Source organism: Sarcophilus harrisii, chromosome 1 (genome assembly GCF_902635505.1).
Source record: "Sarcophilus harrisii chromosome 1, mSarHar1.11, whole genome shotgun sequence".
NCBI classification, from domain to species: domain Eukaryota; kingdom Metazoa; phylum Chordata; class Mammalia; order Dasyuromorphia; family Dasyuridae; genus Sarcophilus; species Sarcophilus harrisii.
In genome coordinates this window covers 10,434,625-10,456,939 of record NC_045426.1, presented here as the reverse complement: position 1 = coordinate 10,456,939, position 22,315 = coordinate 10,434,625, and the positions used below count along the sequence as shown (strand labels likewise).

The 22,315-nt window shown below is 41.4% G+C and overlaps 1 protein-coding gene across 5 annotated transcripts in view; it reads right to left on the bottom strand.

Moving 5' to 3' along the window:
• Positions 1–22,315, bottom strand: part of CACNA2D3 (calcium voltage-gated channel auxiliary subunit alpha2delta 3) — a 1,010,949-nt gene that overhangs the window by 182,416 nt on the left and 806,218 nt on the right. For all 5 annotated transcript variants that reach the window (XM_031952127.1, XM_031952119.1, XM_031952106.1 and 2 more), the window contains 7 exons: positions 19,967–20,038; positions 19,643–19,704; positions 18,045–18,112; positions 9,712–9,757; positions 9,456–9,553; positions 7,021–7,114; positions 4,702–4,797 (listed from right to left, as the gene is read on the bottom strand). In XM_031952127.1, the coding sequence (XP_031807987.1) occupies positions 4,702–4,797; positions 7,021–7,114; positions 9,456–9,553; positions 9,712–9,757; positions 18,045–18,112; positions 19,643–19,704; positions 19,967–20,038 (536 nt within the window). The remainder of the gene's footprint in view (positions 1–4,701; positions 4,798–7,020; positions 7,115–9,455; positions 9,554–9,711; positions 9,758–18,044; positions 18,113–19,642; positions 19,705–19,966; positions 20,039–22,315) is intronic.

Sequence of the window (22,315 nt, the reverse complement as noted above, 5' to 3'; positions counted from 1 at the left end):
TGCTCTATTCATTGCCCATCTTACCACCTATCGCTTAGTTCTTCTGATTTATTTCGTTGGGTCTCAAAAGGAGGCAGCAATATTTACTTCTGGACTTTCGGTCCTTCTAAGGAACAAAGTCTACTTTTTTGAATGTGCAAAAAAATGTTCTGATTTATTAAGTTCGTAACTATTGAACATTTTGAAATTGTGATACTGAGGATGCAAAAATTCTAAAGGACCATAGAGAGGAATTGTTACAAAGGCAGAGAGGACTTTCTCTCTAACTTCCTTCTATCCTATCCCATTTATCCAACTTGTTCTCCTCCAGTTAGTGACTGAGCCCAGTAGAAACCTTCACTTAATAACTTGGGAACTTGTGGGATTCATTATGATTTCACGGGAGACTCTCAACTAGTGTGCGTGCTGTAACGGCTCCACAGCCAGCTGATTGTTCATTCCAGGGTATCCCCAGAGCATTTTCCAAGTGGATCATTTAGAAGGAAGAGAGGGATACATTCTCTATCCCCTCCCTGCAAGGATATTATCCCTCCAAGGATAAGTATCTTTAATCCTCTGAATAACTTTCAACAACTGAACATCCACGTTCCATTTGTTCTTGGCAAAATGGCATCTTTCATTTCAAGAGAACAACCCTAGAGCTTCAGGTCTTCAGCCCTGCAAAGAACTTGGGCCAAATCTAGTTTAATATCCATCACCAGCAAAGACTGTGAGCTTCGAAACAGAAATTGTCTTTTACCTTTCTTTATATCCCCAGCAGTAAACACAAAGCCTGACTCATGGTGGGTGCTGAATAAACACTTAAAGACTGACTAACTTTAATGTACCTGGGAAGTGGTCATATAACCTGTGCTTGAAAACTCCAGCTAGAAGCCATTTCCTTCCTTGGACAGCTTTAATTATCAGGACCCATTTCCCAGGCTCCAGCATAGATTTGCATCATTGCAAGTTCTACTCATCTTTCCTTTGGGGACAAATGAAAGAAATCTAATCCTTCTTCTAAATAATACTCTGTGAATTTGAGAAAATATTGTCTTTTTCCTTCAAGGTCAAGAATATCATTTTTTAGGAAAACTAGAAGTCCAAAAGTATTGCTGCTTCCTTTTGAAATCTAGAGAAATAAGTTTTAAAGAATGAAGTATTCCAGTGGAATTCATGAAACCCAGAGTTCTGGAGCTGGAGTAGGTCAGTTGGGATGTTGTGAACTCTGAACTGGTGTTTAGTCACATGGTAGAATAGAATCAAAAAAACTCAGAAGCAAAAGGAAGCTCAGTGATAATCATATCTCCTTCAAGCTTTCTCATCTCTAGGCCATCAAATCAACAAGTACTTGTTAAGCATCAATTATGGGCAAAGCACTGCCAAATGCTATAGATGCAAGGAAAAGCAAAAGGCCATCCCTGATCTCAAGGAGCTCAAAATTTGGGGGGGAAGGCTACAGACAAACAGCTGGTACAAGCAAGATAAAGATGGCCTTAGCATTAATTTTCTTAAGACTGATCCTCTTCGGCATGGACTAAGTGCCTTCCTCCATCCTGGCTTTTCTTCTTTGATCACTCTCTAGTTTATCGATGTTCTTCCTAAAATTCAATGCCCATATTCCAGATTTGGTCTGCCTAGCCTTGTCATATTCCAGTTCTGGTCTGCCTAACCTTGTCATATTCCAGCTCTGGTCTGCCTAGCCTTGAGTGTAGCCAACTTATCACTTCCTTAAATTCAGATGTCAGACGTCTTCTTCTGTAGCTCAGGGTCACATAAGGGTTTTTTGCCCACCCTATCCCTCAACTAAATTGCCTGAGATGACAAGAGCATGCTCTCTGTTTTAGGACGGCTTCCTTGAACCATGGCCATAATTTGATAATCTCAATAAATGACTCACAATAGACATAAGTGCTCAGCTGGTCTATAAAATAATCCTGGAAAGTTGATGCTAGGCTGGCATTGGGACAGGGAAGGTCCCAACCTGACCACTGGCACTGACACATGTTTACCTCAGCTTTAGTCCTTGCCCCTCATCACCCAAACTGCCCACCCCCATGTAGAAGGAGAATGGATCCTGCTGCAAGTCAAAGAAGACCAGAATGAGTTTTGATCATTCACCATCAACAAGCTTTAGATTATGATCAGCCCTGGGAGGGCAAGAATTCCACTGCCACTCTGGAGTTACTTGTTTTGAGATGGGCTCAGGAAAAAAAAAATGATGTGGAAGCTTTCTGTTCTGCCAATAATTCAATTATCTCTTGAATTCTGCAAGAGCTCCTCAAGATATAACATGGGATCCAAGAGTCAGTAGGACCCTAGAACCTTTCCAAAGCAGAGAGAGATAGTGGGGATACTTGGGGCATATGAAATGTCACAGGAGCTCCTAGGAGCGATCAAGTGAAAATAAAAATGGAAACCTATTTAATGCATCAAAATTCCTAAAAACCACTTATGGGCTTATTGATTTTCATATAACAACCCCGGTAGAACGTGGAATTATCTTCACCTGCATATTGAAGATGAGGAAACTGAACCTCTGAGACTTTCAGTCTTTTTTTGGTTGTTTCATCAGGTCTAAAAAGCTGGGAAGGAACAGCTACATCATCAACTGCATAGAGTGCTCTGAGGCTCAAATGAGCTATTAAGTGGAAAGTGCTTTAGGAGTGAGTGATAGCTACTATTTAATGCCCATGATTGTCAGACTTACTCATCCAGTCCTAGTCTCTCTCCTGACCTCGAGTTTTACATCTCCAGCTGCCAATTAACATCCTTAAACTCAATATGTCCAAAGCCAAGCACACTATCTTTCTTTTCAAGCACAATACAATCCCCTTTTAAATATATTCCAGTATTTCCCCATCTCTTCTAGGAGTAAGACTGGAAGTGATGGAGATCTGCTAGAATATATTCAAATCAATCCTCTATTTTGTGTTCAAAACCTAGTTGCATCTAACCTTTCCAGTCTTTGTAGACCTCATGGTCTTCCACAAAGCCAATAAATGATCTAGTGACAATGACCTCCTTCCTACCCAGTTCTTCATCTCCAGATTTTGAGTATTTTCACTGGCTGTGACCTAAGTCTGGGATGTTCTTCCTTCTCACATTCATTAACTGGATTTTTTCAAGTTCCAGTTAAAATCCAACTTTCTACAGAAAATCGTCCCAATCTCTTTTTATTCTAGTGATTTCGTTCTAAGATCTTCTAACTAATCAAATATAGATACAGATAAACATGTAGCGAGAGAGTGAGTGAAAGAGAAAGAAAAAAAGAGGCAAAGAGAGGAACAGGGGCGGGGGAGAGAGACAGAGAGACAAAGACAGAGAAAAAAGAAAAAGAAAGAGAGAGAGATTCACACAGAGAGAAAGAGAGACAGAGAGAGAAGGAGAGAGGGAGGGAAGGAAAGAGAGAGGGAAGAAAAGAGAGGGAAAGAGAAAGGGAGGAAGAAAGAGAAAGAGAGAAAAAGAGAGAGAGAAGGAGAGAGAGAGAGAGAGAGACAGAAACAGAAACAAAGATACAGAGATAGAGATAGAGACAGACAGAGAGACACAGAGAGAGACAGAGAGACAGAGAGACAGAGAGAGAGAGAGAGAGAGAGAGAGAAACAGAGACAGATACACACACACACACACACACACACACAGAGAGAGAGAGAGAGAGAGAGAGAGAGACCAGAGAGAGAATGTTCATACACAGTTGCTTGTTTTTTTCTTTCTTCCATAGACTGTAAACTCCTCAATGCCATGAACAGACTAAGTACTTAAGGAAAGTTTCTTGACTTGGCCAGGCCTCCTCCATTAGACCATAGTCTCTCCAAGACAAATTACAAGTGGGAAAAGATGCATCAAGTGAGCACTTTTCCTTCCAGTCAAACTCCCTCCTTCCTTCTCCCCGCCTACAACCATCCCACCGTTTCCCTCAATGTGTTTGCCCGGGCCGGTCCCCTTCCCAGGAATGCTTTTCTGCCATATCTCCCATCCCCACAACCTCGGGTCAAGTGTCCTCCCCTAAGAAAGGCCTTTCTTGGATCCCCCATATTTAATGTGACACTTTGCTTTCTCATTTCTCTCTTTTTTAAACTGGTACCTTTGTTGTGATAGAATAACTAATAAAGTAGAATAAGCTCCTTGAGCACAGGGACTAGTTTGGATTTTGTTTCTGCATCTGCAGGGACCAGTGAAATGAGCATATAGTTATCACTTACCAGGATCTATAATAGTAAACTGGTGGGACCCTCAAGGACATCTATTTAAATCCTCTCATTTTACAGATGGGAAAACTGAGCTCAAGCATGATTAGGTGACTTGGCCAAAGTATTAATTAAAAGAAGCAGAATTGAACCCGGCTTCCCTGATTCTGGAGCCACTACCTCCTAAAAATGTCTGTTGGATTGAATCAAAACCCAGCCTCCACCTCTGCCAGGTCCAGTCTCCACCTCTGCCCGGTCCAGTCTCCACCTCCGCCCGATCCAGCCTCCACCTCTGCCTGCTCCAGCCTCCATTTCTGCCCGCTCCAGCCTCCCTCTCTGCCCACTCCAGCCTCCACCTCTGCCCGGTACAGCCTCCACCTCTGCCCAGTCCACCTCCACCTCTGCCTGGTCCAGCCTCTACTTCTGTCAGGTCCAGCCTCCACCTCTGCCCGGTCCAGCCTCCACCTCTGCCCGGTCCAGCCTCCCCAGATGACCCTCCCCTGCTCCCACCTGCCCCTTCAGCAGGACTTACTGATTGGTGAGCTGCTCAGCGCCCACAAACAGGTTGATCCTGGAGAGGCCAGTCCGGGTTCCAAGGAAGGCAACCTCAACGCCCTTGTCAGAGTTCCTGAAAAAGAGCAGCCCGGTTAGCCGGCTAACGTCGGCAGACAATAAACAGATAACGGCTCTTTTATTAGTCCAAGTTAGTTTTATGCAATAACATGTTTGAAGTGGGGACTGGAAACGGAGTTATGAGAGACACACTCATTTTTCATAGAGATAAACGTGTAGCCAAACCTGAAGAGGCCCTTCTCCTCCAGAAGCGTTTCCAGGGTGATGGCCGATAGACATCACGGGGGAGCTTCAAGTTAATGAGAGTGCCATGTGAAAATGCCCCCCCCCCCCAGGCAAAGGCAGAAGGAAATGAGGCAGCCTTGAAGCCAAAAGCACTAACAATTTATTTGGAGGCCCTGACCACGGAGGCGAAGCCTGCTCTTCTCCAAAGGATGATGGATGCGTTCAGAGAAAGCCATCATTCTCAGGCCAGCCCCTGCGCTCTCCCTGTCAGGGCTTGGATGAGAGTTTACAACTTCTCCTTTGTGGGGGAGGCCATGGGTGACACTGGGCAGAGGAGAAAACTCCCATGTGAGGGGAGTGGGGAAGAGGGGGGCGGCCAGCCAGATCCGATGCCCACTGTGGGCCGGAACCCCATCTGTGCCCGGGGCAGAGAGGAGTTTTGAGGGATGCGAGAAAAAAGAAGGCCCCAACTGGCAGCTGCTCACTAGGATCCCATTGTGCTCTTTAGCCCTTAGACAAAAGAATGATAAAAGCTCCCCCTATTTAGAACCGCAGAGGACTTTGGAGGCCATTGAGTCTGTGCCCATTCGTGTTATAGGTGAGAAACTTGAGTCCCAAAGAAATAAAGACATTTCCTCCAGGTCTCACAGTTAATAAGCGGCAGTATTTGAACTCATGTCTTTCTGAGTCCAAGTCCAATACCTATCCATGAGGTCACCAATGCCAAGTCAATATATCCAAAAAAGGCAGCTATGCAAAGTAGTCCCCAGTATGGGGACTCCCACCATATTCTTAATGCTCCATCATCTTATTTAAAATGAAGGGACTACAGTATAAAGGATGTCACCAGTATGGGGACTTCACCATATTCTTAATGGTCCGTCTTATTTAAAATGAAGGGACTATAGTATTAGGGATGTCACCAGTATAATCACTTCCACCATATTCTTCTCTCAGTCAAATTTAAAATGAAGGGACTACAGTATAAAGGATGTCCCCAGTATGGGGACTCCCACCATATTCTTAATGCTCCATCTTATTTAAAATGAAGGGACTACAGTATAAAGGATGTCACCAGTATGGGGACTTCCACCATATTCATCAGTGCATGAGCAATTTTACATAATTCATATGAATTTTCATGCAAAATGAAAGTGCTGAAGAAAGACATCCCTTGGGGATAGGGATACTTTTTAGAGTCAGTAAACATTTCCTAAGAACTGTAACTGTCCAGAAGTAGAATGGGCCACCTCCTAAGGTGGCATCTTAATCCGCTTTGGATATCTTTCTTTAATCAATGGCTGGATGGCCATTTGTTAGCATGTGGGGTGCTAGAGGGAAGACTGGACTAGGTGGATGCTGAGATCCTTTCCCATAAGCCATGACTATTGATTCTGTGTATATACACACAATCCAGAGATGCTCTAGAAAATACAAACAATTCTCCCTCTTCCCTCATTATTCTTACAGAAGAGTTTAAATATTATGCCCAAAAAGCAAATAAAGACAAATAAAAGAGATATAATTGTTTTAAAAGGAGATTAAAAAGGGGGGAAATGAGGAAAAGAAGAAAAATGAGAGAAGGAAAGAGGAAGACACATAGGAAGAAAGTAATAGATGAGGGAAACTTGAGAAAGATCCTCAAGTTCACAAGGCTACTGGCACACTCTTGAATTCTTAATTTAAACAAGATTCTGAATCGAATCTCTTCTTACCCAGTCAAACGCAGTCTCATTTGTCCTAGGTGCTGAATTTTCTCACTTTGTGAACACTCAGCTGTCTAAGGAGACTCAGAAATGCCCTTTCTTCCCTCCTGTTGGAATCAACCCCATATCTCAGCACCTCAGACTTTGTGTAATGTATGTGTTCTCTACTTCTGGGGGATGAATGTATTACTCTGGGATCACTGCTTTGCTGCAGCCCCTTGGAATTTGGGGAAAATGAAAGAATCAGAACATCAGACTTCTGTACTCAGTTATCTCCTTAAAATGCGATGATGTGTCTACCTCTTGAAAGATAATTTCCCAAAGAGCAGATGGATGTGATCGCTTACTCGGATTTGTTGAGTGCTAAGCTGGTCCAATAAGCTTCAATGGGAGCACTCACGACGGCATCAAAAAGGACTTCTTGTATCAATTCTTTATCACCTGTGGGGACATGAAATAAGGAATGAGTCTCAGAGTGATGCAGGTAATATAATACACAAAGGTCACCAAGTGTAATAACATCTGGGCTCCAGTTTTTACGTGTTAAAGAAAATATTATCCACATCCCACCTTGATCAGAGATAGATTTCACAGACTTCACAGGCAGTCAAAATAAAACTGAGACATAGAATAGACGAATCTGCCTTTCCCTTAAAGGCATCATCAGGGGGGATGTTACTGTGATTCAGAAAATAGGGATGCTAGCTGCTGCCAATGACTCCAAAGGGGCTTTCTCTCCCGCTCCTGGGGAGTCTGTATAAACAGTAAACAAAATCAGAGAGCCCATACCCCTTTATGTCTGGGGAGGTTTATTATGTTGTGTTTGTAGTGGGTCTGGAAGGAAGCAAAGTAAGAGAAGCAAATGAGGTTGCTTGTGGCATCTGATATGTAACTGGAGTTCTCTGCATCTCAGAGTAATGGGAGACTGGCCTGTGAGATGCTTGAGGTCTTGGGTTTATAGGACACCAGATTATGAGGAACATGAGGAAGAGGTTGATCTGTGTCTGAAAATAGTTTCTGAGACCTTGCCTCCTCTCATAGCCATGAATAGATCAGGTCTAAGGCTAGAAGTCAGGATGTGAGAACCTGAATATAAGCTCTGGGGGGAAATGGTTCAAGAGTCTGAAAGGAGAAGAGATCAAAAGGAAGCGTCTTAAACAGGAAATCTTGCTTTTGCTACCAAGTGGCTGCTTTATCTGAGACAAGTCATCTTCCCCCAGGCCTCTGTTAATGAAAAAAGGAAGAGTTTGAACTAAATGACTCTTTTGATGGCCACAGTCCCCACATTAGTCTAAATCTCTCCTCAGTCCTCTTGCTTTCCATCTTTAATGATGCTTTCCCAAGTCATTCAGGTCTCTCTTACAAAAGCCAACTCCTTTCTCCTACCCCCCCCAAATGCTCCATCCACACTTATCTCCCACAGGCAGCATCTTATTCTTCCAAATTGTCTTGCTCTCCTTTGCTTGCTCACTCACCTCCAGTCAAGTTCAGGAGAAAAAAGAGCATGGAAAGCCATTCCTATCAATGGCTGAGAAGTTTTATTTTTGTGTCTTTACTCCCAAAGAGATTATGTTTAGGAGAAAGCTGGTTAAACCAGAGGAATTAACAATGAGAGAATTTTGACCAGCCCTGCAAGCTTTTTCATAGAACTGCTCAGAAAGAAGCAGACCACATGGGCCCCCTCCTCCAAAATTGGTTTTCTTAAAGAACATTTGAACCCTTCATTGCTTTCCAACTAACTCATCATATTCTCTCTTCTTGTTCAACATTTATTTTTGCCTTGTCTTATCTTCCATGATCAATTGTAAACTTCTTGAATGATCTGAAGGTTATAGAACAATAAATTTAAAATGGAGAGACATTTAGCTCTCAATTCAGTCTCACTGTTTTAGAGATGAGGATGAGAGAGAGAGAGAGAGAGAGAGAGACAGAGAGACAGAGACAGACAGACAGACAGACAGAGAGGAAAACAGAAGGAGAGCGGGGAACAGAGAGATGGAGAAAAAACAGAAAGAGAAAGAGAGAAAGAAAAAGAGGAAAACAGAAAAAGAGAAGGGGAAAACAGATAGGGTGGGGAGAGAGGAAGTGACTTGCCTATGGTGATACATATAGTAAGGAGCAAAGCCAGAATTTAAGTTCAGTCTTCTGAATCCAAGATCTGGGCTGTTCCCCTCCCTCTATCACTCTATGCTAAAGGCCTGGATTGGAGTTCACACTTATTATGAGAATACTTGAACAATCTTTGAATTTGTTATCACAAGGAACTTAAACTTAGCCAGGCTGGTTCTCAGGTGTTAGATGGTCTATCCCTGGACAGGTCCTCAAAGACTTTCCAGTCTTATTAAATCTGTTTGCTATTGACTAAGCCTTTGAGACCCCAGCATCCCCATCACGCCATGAGGCTCCAGACTAATGGACTGCCTACCCAGTTATTAACCAACGTATGTGAAATCGAGTTAGAAAAACCTATTAGAACCAAAGGGTTAAGTGAAATTCTTGAATTATCTGTGGATTTCAGAGATCCACACTGCCTCTTCCTCCCATTCCCATTCCTGGAAAAAAAATTGAGTTTGGCAGTATTTCACACGACTGTCTGTTTCTGCCAGAGCAAACCTTGCCTGGAAACAACAAGTTGAAATATGGTCTTCAGTTCACTCAAAGTCATTGAACTTAAGACTCCATCCCGCTTCCCCATTGGTAGGGGGAAGGATGCCTCCCCTCTCTCCCCACCCCACCCCATCCCTACCAAGCACACACCAAATAAGTTGGAAAACAGACTCACACTGAAGTAGAGGCTCTTTTCCTTTGAGGTAGAGCTTAATAGCATCTAATTGAGACAGCTGTCGGTGTTCAGGCTGTAGGTCTGTGTTGCAATAAGACCTGAGGACACGACATGGCCAAAAACATGAGCATGTAAATATTTACCAGCCTCTTCCCTCTGTACCTTTGAACTTGCAGAATTGGGCACGGGGAGCACAAACAGCATAAAATCCAAACAGGGGAACAAATCCCACATTTATGCTTTGTTGAAATCTTACCATTCATCTGCCAAGGACACATCGGGGTGTTCTAAGTCATGCAGGCCTGGAAAGGAGGAGAAGGGGTTAATTAGAACTAATTGACAGGGAGAGGGGTAATTAGGATTATTGGAAGGATGATTGAGGCCGTCTCTTCTGGATACTCTTTGTTGTGGAAACAAGGTAACTTGATGGGCTGGTCTATGCAAGACAAACATTTCTTTGGTCTCTGCCAATCAGTCAACAAATAGATATTTATTAAGCACCTACTATGTGCCAGATAGTGTGATAAATACCATTCTTCTGTTAAATGGGGAAGAATTATCTTCCCCATTGATAATTTCCCCTTCTGGCTCTTTTCTGTCACTAATCAAAGGCTTAATTTCTTGGGTAATGGGACTCAGACCCAAAATAGGGGAAGGGATTCCTTTTTCCCCAGAGAACCTGGGCTTTCTCCCCAGAAGGATGGAGTCATCTCTTCCTTTCTGCCATGTTTGCATCAGAAGGCATGGCATGGACACCTGCATTGGGCTCTTCTCCTCCTATTCTCAGCTTCCTGCTTTACTCAGCTCCGCTCTAATCACTACAATTGCAGCTTCAGCTAATTAAGGTTATTCCTGAGAGCCTGAACTCAGAAATGAGGGAGGCTGGTGGATGGGGAAAAGCCTGCTCTTGAGTAGAGGCAACATGGCAAAGGACATGGAAGGAGCAGAGTGTAGATACTCTCAATAACATATGACCAGCATCACGATCCTGAACAAATCACTTAACTTGCTGGTGCTGTGAGGAACTAAGAGTCACATTTTCAGAGGAGATTCTCAGTGTAGCAGTGGAGACAGGCACCGTACCACAAGTACATCACCAAGAGTTGAAATAGTTGTTATTCAGAAATAATAATTGTCAAATTTTAGGAAGCACTTTACAATCTCCAAGTTGCTTAGATACCAGACTTGGGTCTCACAATAACCCTGTGAGGTAGACAGTATTTCAGTCCTCATTTTCCTGTTAAATGGACTGAGGTCAGTGGACTTTGACTGACTTGCCAGGAAGCACATAGCTATTAAGTTTGTGAGGCAAGATTAGAATTCAGATCTTCCACTCTAGTCTAGTAGCATGGGCTTGTGGTGCTCACACGCTGGAGAGCATGATGTGAAAAGAGTCAGGTGGCTCCCAGGCAAGGTAGTGACTGATAAATAGCTAGATAACCTGCCTGCCCTATCACAGTCTCACTTGGCAGAGGGACTGTTAACCAGTGAGCCCTCTAAGATGTGTTGCCCTATTTCTATTTTATTATCATGGCTGCCTGCTGACTTTGTCTTTTTATTTTTTGGGGGGGAGGATCATTGATTGATGGGCTGAGAGAACTAGAAGAGATCTTAAGGACCAACTTGTACCTGAAAAAATAACGTCTTCCACAACATGCCTAAGACCTCATACCCCAGACATGGCCTGAGATTTTCAGGGAGAGGGATATTGCCAGCTCTTGAGGCAGCCCATTCTCTTCTTGGATATCTTAAATTGTTAGAAAGTATTTCCTTGATGTCTAGCCTAACATGATCTCTTAATGGCCAGTCAGTGCTACTCGTTTTGTTTTCTGGGACCAAAGAGAAGAACTTGAAGGTAAGCAGCTTATATGCTCATATGACTTTTCTCAGAATTCTGCATCCAGGGCACATTCACCTTCTAAGAGGGGCCGGGAGAGATCAGCCAGTCCAGCCTCATTTCTCCAGGGAGATGCATGTCTATCCAGGGAATCCATTCCCATCTATTCTGAAGGGAATAGATTGTTGTCATCTTTCAGGACCAAGTAGCCAGGATTCCATCACCTGCCTTGATGGACATTTCTGCACTTTCTATTAGTAAAGTAATCCTGGATTAATTAGACCATAACCCTTCACCCGAATTTCTTTAGTATGAGACTAACAGCTCCACATCTTCTTTAAATTTTTCATGTTAACATGTTAAGATCAGACCCCCCCAAAATGGCTCTTTTCCAGGCTAAACAACACTCACATCTTTCCTCAGGGAAGGAACTTCTTGTCCAGACCTTTAATCACCTCTTCCCTGAGCTCCCTCCAGTTTTTCCATTGCAATCCAAGGACATATGCTGACCAGAAGTGGACAAAGTGCTTAAGGATAATCTCCCAAGGCAGAGGACCAGAGGATGAGTACTTTTGGCTTTCATAAGTCCTGCACCTTTTAATACACACTTATTGTCCTAACAGTGGCTTTGATGTGGCTCTCCATGGGAACTTTCAGCTTCCATTCTCTGCCCTTAATTCATACCTTGACTTGTGTATCTTGCACTGCTCTTACAATCCAGCCAACATTTCCCCTTCTTGGAAGTACAGCATGAGAACCTTTTCTCTCTGTATGTGTGAACCAGTTTGCACTCATCAAAAAGAAGCTCTTGGAGGCCATGATTTTTTGAAGTGTTGAATCTATCCAGAGATCCACCGACAGTACATCGAATTGCCTGTCCTCTTGGCCATTTCTATCATTTGTCCTTTTTTTTTGTGGGGGGGGGTTGGAGGGCCTCCTTTGCCATTGGTTATATAGTACAGCCTGCTCACACCCACCAGATCTCTCTTTACTGCCCTTTGGATCAAGCTGATTTAAAATCTCAAAGAATGTTCTACTTTGTCACTGCCATGATGCAAGACCAACAGAAAGTTGATTTTTAAAAACATGGGACTTTGCTTTCTTAGGGAGCTTGATGGTGGTAAAAGATTTTAGCAGTTTCATTAAGGCAACCCAGCCCTATTTCCTCTAGTTTACCTCTGGGTCCATCCATTCATTGTCGTTAGATCTTGTCTGATTGAGAGGTCTATACTGCTCAATAACGTGAGCTTTGAATGCACAGTATTTTGAGTATTTGCTCAATTGAATTTTGTTTTCATGTTGACGAGGGTTTGTGGGGAACAAACAGAAATCCAGATGGAACATCTGGCCAGAAGAAGGAATGCACAACATCATTCTGAGTCTAGAAGAGGGCATTTAGTCCACTTGATGTCAATGTGACCCGATGATATCACTCAGAGCCTCCTGAAAAACACTTGATTTTTATTAGTATTTTTCTTTCTGGACTCTTGGGCAACAGTGTCCAAGTGGCTGGATATGGGATCACCAAGTTCATCTTAAAGCTTAAGATGCAGAATCGGGAATACTGGGGTTCAAGTCATATTATACATTCCTATTCTGCCCAAAGGAATATAAATTTTGATGCTGAAACCTCACAAGATATCTTGTAGTTTATGGGCTAGATTTCTTTCTTTCAGGCCATACTTTAGACCCAAATCACTCTTGCTGTCATAGATTGGCCAAACTTGACTTAATCATTATTTCGCCCTGATGGCTCAGAGTGGATATAAATAACAATTTGTTTCTATTTTGGTCCAAACCCTGAGGGTCTTCCCCAAAATAGTCTATTTTTTTGCCTCATTTCTTATCTCTCCTTAATCATTGAATGGGCATTGTTTCAATCAAACTGAGACCTGGGAATGACCTTAATTTTAAAAGGTCAAGATCTCTCATGGCATTCAGGGTCACCTCCAGTCACCCCTAGATATAATTTGTCACTAAAACCAGATGGCTCCTGAGGAAAGAGTGAGGCTGATGACCTTGCACAGCCCTCTCTCACTTAAATCCAATTCACTTTCAAGTCATAGCATCTCTTCTCTGATGTCATGAGACATCTTTGGGAAGAAAGGGCAAACAATAGGAAGACTGGCTCTGTGGTGCTGGATGTGGCTCTGATTTCTCTGTGCTTGGATCAACTCCCTTAGCATTTAGCTACTACATTATGGACAGTATGAGACTGATGATTCTCCAATCTACTTATCTAAGCCTAATCTCTCTGCTGACCTCCATTCTCCATCTGTCTTCCAGCCATTTGAGCTGGGTGTCCTATAGATACATTAAGCTCAATCTGCCCCAAACTAAACTCATTATCTTTTTTTTTATCCAATGAACCAATAAATATTTATTATGTACTTACTATATGCTATTGTATTAAGAGCTGGGGATACATAAAGAAGCAATAGATAGTTCCTTTTTTCAAGGAGGTTACAAACTAATGGGGGAGACAGGATGCAAACAAATATATACAAAATAAATTACATACGGGACAAATAGGTAATAATTAACAGAAGGAAATCTAGAAGGTGGCAAAGAAGTAAAATAAGTTGACTTGGAGGTGAAGTGTGAACTCATTATCTTTCTCCTTAAACCCTTTCTCCTTCTAAACTTCCCTATATCTCTTGAGGACCCCACTATCTTTCCAGTCTCCCAGGTTCACAACCTAGGTATATTCTCTATTCCTCATTATCTCTCATCTTCCATATCCAGTATCTTTCTAAATCCTGCCAATTTCACCTTTTCAGCATTTTCTCACGTTCCCTTTGATACAACCCCTTCCCTGATACATGTTGTCATCACTTCATATCTGGACTATTTACTGCTGATGGGTCTGCTCCCTCATATCTCTCCCCACTCCAACAGATCTTGCTAAACAGTAAGTCCTGTCTCCTCAATATATCCAGTGGCTCTCTATCACCTCCAGACTCAAATATAAAATCCTGACGTTGGTCTCTTTGTTGTTCCCCATACAAGATGAATAGGACACGGAATACTTTCCCTTTTCCTCTTTACCTCATAGTTTCCCTAGCTTCTTTAAAATCCCAGCCAAAATCCCACCTCCTAGAAGAAGCCTTTCCCAGTGTCTCTTAATTCCAATGCCTTCCCTCTTTATTATTTCCTATTCCTTGTTTGTAGATATTAATTTGCTTGTCATTAGATTATCAATCTAATCTTGATTAGATTAATCAATCTAAAATCTTAAGATCAGAAATTGTCTTTTGCCTCTTTTTGTATCCCTAGAATTTAGCACAGTGCCTGATTCATATAAGTTACTTAATAAAAGCTGATTGACTCCCTGACTGGGATTCTCAAGGACTTTCCTTCTTATTCCTCATTGATATATTTCCTCCCCATGGGAAAGACTTTTGAGATGTGGAGAAGGGTCTCATTAGGGTGCCTTCAATTGAACTTTGTCTATTGGCAGGACTTCCTAAGACATAGGCCCTCACATCACCAAGAGGACATTGTCTAATGACAATCTATAACTCCATAGTCATGGCCAACAACTACCCTTATGATGCTCCCTTCCTTCCAAAGCCCTTTGCTTGGAACACACAAATGACCCAGGAAGGAGCTTCTGCAATACAGCTTTTTATAAGTTGTGTTGAACATTTTTGAATGAATGTCATTAGAGATTCACAGAGAAGGTAAAGAATGTTTCCATCTGTATGTGTTCCCATCTCTTCATGAAAAGAAACAATGATCCACAGAGTGCCAGAATTGGAGGAGGTTTCAGAGTTCCCTAATCTGATCTGAATAAAAATCAATGTCATTCCCAGCAAGTAGCTTTCTAACTTAATCCAAAATTAATTCAGTTATAGGCAGCCTGTTGGACTTCTTGGTCAGCTCTAATTTTTTGGATATATTTTCTGATACTAAGTTCCAATCTGCATTCCTATTATTTGATCTATCTCTCTTAATTGTGTTTTTTCAGGCCAAGAAAAATAGATTCACTGTGTCTTCCATATGACAGTCCTTCAGATACTTGAAGATCATAAGCACAAGCTTCAGAAGCAGAAGAGCTAGGTTCACATTCAAATTCTGTTCCTCAGCGACTTTAGATAATCACTTGAAATCCCACAGATGCAATGTATTCACTTGTTAAGTCTCTGAGTTCCCTTTCAATATTAAATATATGTTCAATTCCAAATATAGAATGCAGAAATGCCCTAAATCTTTTAATTACTATTTGTTTTAATTAACATGCATTTAGTTTGGATATTTGGATCATTTCATCATCCTAGTAATAAAATCAAAGACATACAGAATCAGAGTTGGAAAGAATCTCATGAGTCTTATAGATCTATTACTATACCAGTAACTCCATGGGCTTCTGTGCTCCAGTATTTATGATAAGAACTCAGCTAGCCCTTTTAAGAATACCTTTAAAGGTTGGAGAATTACTATTTCCCAAGATACTGATTCAACTTTTAATGTCAGAAAGTTCTTTATAACAATCTGAAATATGCCTCTCTGTTACTTCTACCCATTATGTATTATTCCACCTTCTGAGACTATGCTAGGCAGCCCCTAATGCAGTTTGCACTTGAAACCCTCTAAATACTGGAAATCAACTATAATCTATTCTCAATTTTATTCTCCTAATTAACTGATCCTCCTACAGACTATTTTGCCATGGCAGGATATAGAGGATCTACCATTCTAGTTACAAGACCTGTTTATATAGTCTGGGATCATCTTCCAATTTGGAGTCAACATAGCAAATTTTCAGCTCACAATGGGCAAGGAACACATAAAAACATGAAAACTTGCAGATCTTTTCCCTGTTTTTTTCCCCCTGAGGCAATTGAGGTTAAGTGACTTGCCCAGGGTCACACAGCTAGGAAGTGTTAAGTGTTTGAGACCGGATTTGAACTCAGGTCCTCCTGACTTCAGGACTGCTGCTCTATCCACTGTGCCACCTAATTGCCCCTTGCAGACCTTTTCCATAAAAATTGTTGTCTAGAAAGCCTTCTCCATTCCTGTTTATTGATTTTTTGAACCCCTGTAAGACTTTTCATTGATATTTATTAAATTCTATCTTGCTAGATTTAGCTCAATGTCTGAGTCTGTCAAAACATCTTTATATTCCATTTTTGTTGCCTGAGTCGCTGATGACTCCCTGTTTTGTGTCATCTGCCAAACTTAAAAAGGCTTATTATCCAGCTTGTCAACATCTTTCCTAAAATGTGGTTGTCAGGATTGAACTTGGGGATCCAGATGTGGTCTAACCAGGACAGACTTTGCAGAACTATTATCCTTGCTCTGAAGATTGTGTGCTTTTTCGGCAACCTAGGATGGCATTAGCTCTGTTGTGTGCCATGTTAATGAAAATGATTCCCAGTACAGAAATACAATCTGGTACTCAAATAGACACATATTCTAGCAATTACTGGAAACCATTGAAACTGGTCTGGCACGACTTGCTTATTGCAGGGAAGCATTGTTTGTTTTCTTTTTTCTAGTATTATGTGAAGAGTTTTACAAAACTGAAAAGTGCTTAAAATGGAAACTGATGCTATCACTATTGTTATTATCTCTTGGTGGCCACACATTCATTGATGATAGCCAAACAGCCATTGTTCAGGCATCAAGAAAAGTTGATGACTTTTCTTGGAATAGAATGATAGACTTGTACTCATGAAGGCTTGGGTCCAGGTATTGCTTCAAACACCAGTTGTGTCATCCCAGGCAAGTTGTTTAATTTATCTTGGACTTATTTTCCCATCAATAAAAGGAGGTGATGAGTATCTCTATCTGAAAGGATTATTGTGAGGTTCAAACAAGATAATATATGGAGAATATTTCATAAACCTTAAAACACTATGTAATTGAAGGAGATCAAGCTCCCAATTGTCTTTGTTATATTGGTTCTTATTTGGGATTTCAGGAAGATGGGGACTACTCAAGTGAAAAAATTCTTTCCCCCAATGCATACTGGCATTTTTTTTCTTGCAAGTTCTTGCTTTAGGAGTCTGAAAGAATAACTGACTTGGCCAGAGTCTGACAGGTCTAAAATCAAGGTTCACATTACAGCTATGTATCCTCAAAATGGGACATCGCTTAGCCTCCTCCTCCTCCTCATTCTCATAACTCAAATGATCAATCCAGTAAGAATGGAGTTGTGTATCTAGAGTCAACATGACTCATGACATGACTCAAATTCTGCCTCAGAAACTGTGATCTTGGGCAAAACACTTAACTTTTTTCTACCTCAGTTTCCTCATCTATAAATGAAGATAATAATAGTGAAGCAGAATGTTGTGAGCATAAAAAGAGATGAGTGGTAAAATGCTTTGTAATCTTAAAGCACTTTATAATGCTACCTATTAATAGTATTATTTTCTATCCATCCCAAAGGTAGTAATGATTTCCCCTTTCCCTTTGTACATTTTCTGTACATTTGATCTAGGTCATGGAAGGCACGATGGAAAGAGCCTTTATTTTAGAATCAGAGAATTGAGCTTCAAGTTGTTCTTCTTCTTCTTGCCATATCTTCTTCTCTGGATAAGTTATTTAATTTTTCTGAGGCTCCTGTGTAAAATCGGGCAGTTGGATTTACTACCTTCTAAATGTCCAATAAATAAAGTGATCAACCAAAGCCTGAACAGCAGCGATGGAGGATCAGAGGAATAAAGTCTAGGAATCCTTGTTGGGCCCCCAAGTCTCTCTATAATACCAAAAATCTAGGAAGACAAAGAGAGGAAAGACCTTACCTTCTTCTATGGTCACGTTCCCCCTGAAGAAATATTTCCCATGTCCTCTAGAGAGAGCCACGCCTAAACTGTGCAGAGAAATAGAGCAGACCTTGAGATCGAACCCTGATTGGAAGAGACTTGAATGTTAGCATGTTTTTATCCATTTTCACACTCTCATTTCATGTTCTCTAAACAGTTTACAAAAGAGTTTATTCAGAAAAAGAAAAAAAAGTCTTGATTAGGACTTGGGATTCTTGGGTTCAATCACTGTTCTTAAAAGTTAATTCTGAAGGAATGTGGCAACAATCATTGACTCTGTGTGTGTGTGTGTGTGTGTGTGTGTGTGTGTGTGTGTGTGTGTGTCTGTGTGTCTGTGTGTGTCTGTGTGTTTCTAAGAGTTGTGGCCAACAGCTCAAACTTCCAGAAAAAGAGAAAACAAACATGTGCCCCTTTTGCTGGTCTTCAAACCCCATATGGTTGACCAAGGTGCTTTCAGTCTTTAGTTCAATCTCATGCAACCAATGATTATAGTAAATGACAAGTCTTATTATACCTACAGAGCCTAGGCTGGGGATAAGGGGGCCTTTTCCAGAGTAAAGGCCCAAACTTTCAGCACTATCTGGAATTGACCAAGAACTTCATAGATTATATCATTTCTTTATGACAATATATATATTTTTAAATCACTCTCCTATTCTCAATCAGTTTGATGGTTGTTCTCTTTTGGATTATCCAAATTAAATTCATTTGTTTTTGAAAATAGCTTTCTTGCTTGGAGGATCCTCTTACTAGTTCATAAGATCCAGAAGTCAGATACTGCTTATGATCTCTTTGAATTCCAAATAAGATATACTAATGATCCTTCAGAATTTCCATCACTGGAAATAGAATGAGTTGTATTTCTTGGAGAAGGCCGTCATAAATCAACATTTTCTATTCTTTACACATCAACGCACTAAAGATCGGAATCATGAAGTAGCTTAGCTGGTCATATTTTAAGAAAAGGGTAGAAATGATTAGTTTATTGGAAGATAAAAAGATGGGGAAGAGAATATTTCAATTGCCAAACTGTTCGAAGTATGATAGTGTGCAATAAAACTGCCATTTATCATTATTATTGCTAATGAAAACAATGATTTTGAGTTAGTTGAGGAAAGAAAGGACAATTCCAAAAATGAAGGCAGAAGGATTATAGGGGACGAGAGAGATTATGCCTACAGCCACTGTGCTTAGGTTAAGGAGTTACAAATACTCATTAGGGATGTAGAAGTTAAATGGCGAAGGCCCCCCAGGGACCCTTGGAACACTTACAATGCCTCTCCTCCCTTGTGTCCCCAGCCCCGGTATTCAACGGAAATCACCAAAACTATGTGCTCAGGAATGGGATGTAAAGCCATGGCCAAAAGAGTCGGTTGCCCTGGGATTTTGCAGGCTATCTTCCCAATTCCGGAAAAAACCCAGGAACATCATAGGAAAGCCCTCTCCTTGGCTCTGTTCGGCCTTTTGTCAGGCTACTTTCTCATCTCTGGGTGATGAATTCGGTGGATGTCAGCAGCTTTTGTACAAACACAAGTGATGGGGCTGATGAAATGGCCAGGTATCATGGTAGGCTCTACCTGAAAGGCGTGCCCTTGATGTCAGTGTAATAGTAGTCATTTGTCATCACCAAAACCCGTTTCTAGATCAAAGGAGAAAAAAAAAGTCATAGAGAAAAGAAGATAGGGTTAGTCTGCCAAGTGTATTTTCCAGAAAATAAAAACAAATAAATGGATACAATATGTATAAGATTAATGAGACTCTATGAATCGTTTTTGGAGATAAATACAGACAAGAGCAAAATGACCCCAATGAGAGAGATTTATTCCAGATATCAACTTCAAAGTTAATTTTGCCCAGTGGTTGGCTTTAAATGAGGCTGGAAAATGTTATAGAAAGTGTACCCCTTTGTCCACTGTCTTCTTGACCTCCATGGAAAATTTCCCCGTCTTCCGATTCACCATGGCATTTCTGAGCTAAAAGAAGGGAAGAGATTTGCATTATTGGTTTTTCAGTTGTCACAGAATCCAGTCTCCTCATTGGCTTCCCAGTATTTGGTGATGGGGCCATACTGAGTTTCACAAAAAGTAGAAAAAGATTAGCCTTTCCATTTGTTACCGTATAATCTTGGGAATTCTGGGTTAGTAGTGATTCTACTATGCTGACACTTGGGATCTCATAGAAATCAATACTCCAACTCTTCCCCTCAATGCAAGAAAGGCTTCCAATCAATAAATGATGGTTCTTCTGGAACCATCAGAAAGTCCCTGAGCAACTTGATGAGACCATGATCAGTTTTAGAGAACATGACTTCACAAATCAAACTGTAGTCACCGGTTAAAATCACTGATAGAATATGGGTATTTCCATGTTCCCCCAGTTGTTCATGTTAGTTACCTAAGCCCAATTGCCGCCATATTACTTTGTGCTTATCTTTGTGCATGTTAAAACACCTTTCTCACCTCCCAAGGAGAATGCTAGTTTTTTTTTAAACACAGAGTACTTCAGTCAGAGTCAGAAAGACCAGATTTTATATCTTGCCTCGGATGCACTGGGAATGTCATCCTGGGCAAGTCACTTAACTTGTCAGCAAGTCACTTAATTTAGCCTCTTTTCTCCTCCTTAAAATGGAGTGGATAATAGCATCTACCTCACAAGACCGCTGTTTGGATCAAATAAGATTATTTATGTAAAAGACTTTAAGATTTTCAAAATGGTGGGTGAAGAAAAAAATGGCAATGGCAAAAAAAAATCCATTTTTATGCTTTCTTTGCTAAACCCAGATGAGCAGCTTGCTGGGCCTTCTGTGTTCTCCTCTGCACATCCAGGAGCTGCCCACCCACCTCTCCCAAAGGGCCCCTCAATGGATGATTCTTTCTAACAACATGTGACCTTTCCAAGAATTCCAAGGAGGGCCATGGACAGGATGAAGGATGTGCAGATGGAGGCCCCAGCGGAAAACTCCTCTGCAGCACGCAGCAAGCAGGAGAAGCAGGCAGGGCACTGGGGAGCCAGCCAGGAGTCCTCACCCCACTTGGCCCTGCTTTTATTTTATTTTATTTTATTTTCCTTTCAGAGGGTCTCAGGTTCACTCTGGCCTATTGAACTGGCTCACTAAATTCAGTTTGTCAAGATCAGAGTTAACATTCTATGTCTCTGGGAGAGCAAGCAAAAGAACCCTTTTCTCCCCACTGGAGGAGGCATGTATAAAATAAAACGTATTTTATTCTCTCTCTCTCTCTCTCTCTCTTTCTCTCTCTCTCTCTCTCTCTCTCTCTTGCTCTCTCGCTCTTACTCTCGCTCTCTTTCTCTCGTTCTAGCTCTCTCTATATAAAATTTGGGTGTGTATATATGTGTATCCACACAAACAACATAATATAGGCAATTCTGGAAATATTTTCTCATTTTAACTTTTGTGGTTTTGGACCCAGAGCTGGTCCTAATTAACAATCTACTTTCTAAGTCTTCAGAACGGCTTCATTTATCTTTAACATGGTTCTCATTTCTCTCTCCTCCTTCCTTCCCCTTCAGTGACTCAGGATCTTCCCCTCCTACTGCCCCCCATGCAAGGCGAAAAAAATCCCTCAAGGATCCTCTCAGCTTGTCATAGCTCACAAGCTCAAGCCACTGAGGGGGATTTAAGAAAATGAGCTCCCTCACTCCCCACAGCATCTCCCCTCTCACAAGGTCCTTGGATTGGGCTGTTCTTCCCTCTAAGTCACTATAGCCCAAAGTGGGACCTGGGAAAGGGAGCTCCTGGGGCCCCCAGGTATAAAATTTGGAGAGGACTTCAAAATCTCATCTAGAATTAGTAGGGCAAGCCAGAGAAGCTGAGAATTATGACAGAATTTATCTACTAGCTATTTTTTGGCAGGGAATTGAATCATCAAAGGCAATGGATTATTCTGCAGGGCAAAGAATTATCTGTAAGGCAGGAGGTAAGAGGAAATGTTAGTCAACATTCTGGATAGTGATCTGCAGAATCCGAGAAATTTAGGTCAGGATTTATATTAGCCACTGAAGATGCCAGAGGGCAGCAAGGGGTGGGTAAGTGAGGGAATCAATGAATCCATTGACAAGCTTTTTAAAGCAACTAGTCTATGTAAAGAACTGCATCAGATACTTATAAAAGGCAAAAGAAAAACTATGTCTGTCTTCATGAAGCTTGTCGTCTATCAAAGAAATGCCCACAGAAATATGTGTAAAACAGAAGCAAGGTAAATTAAAGATAATTTATAGGGTGAGGGTGGAGG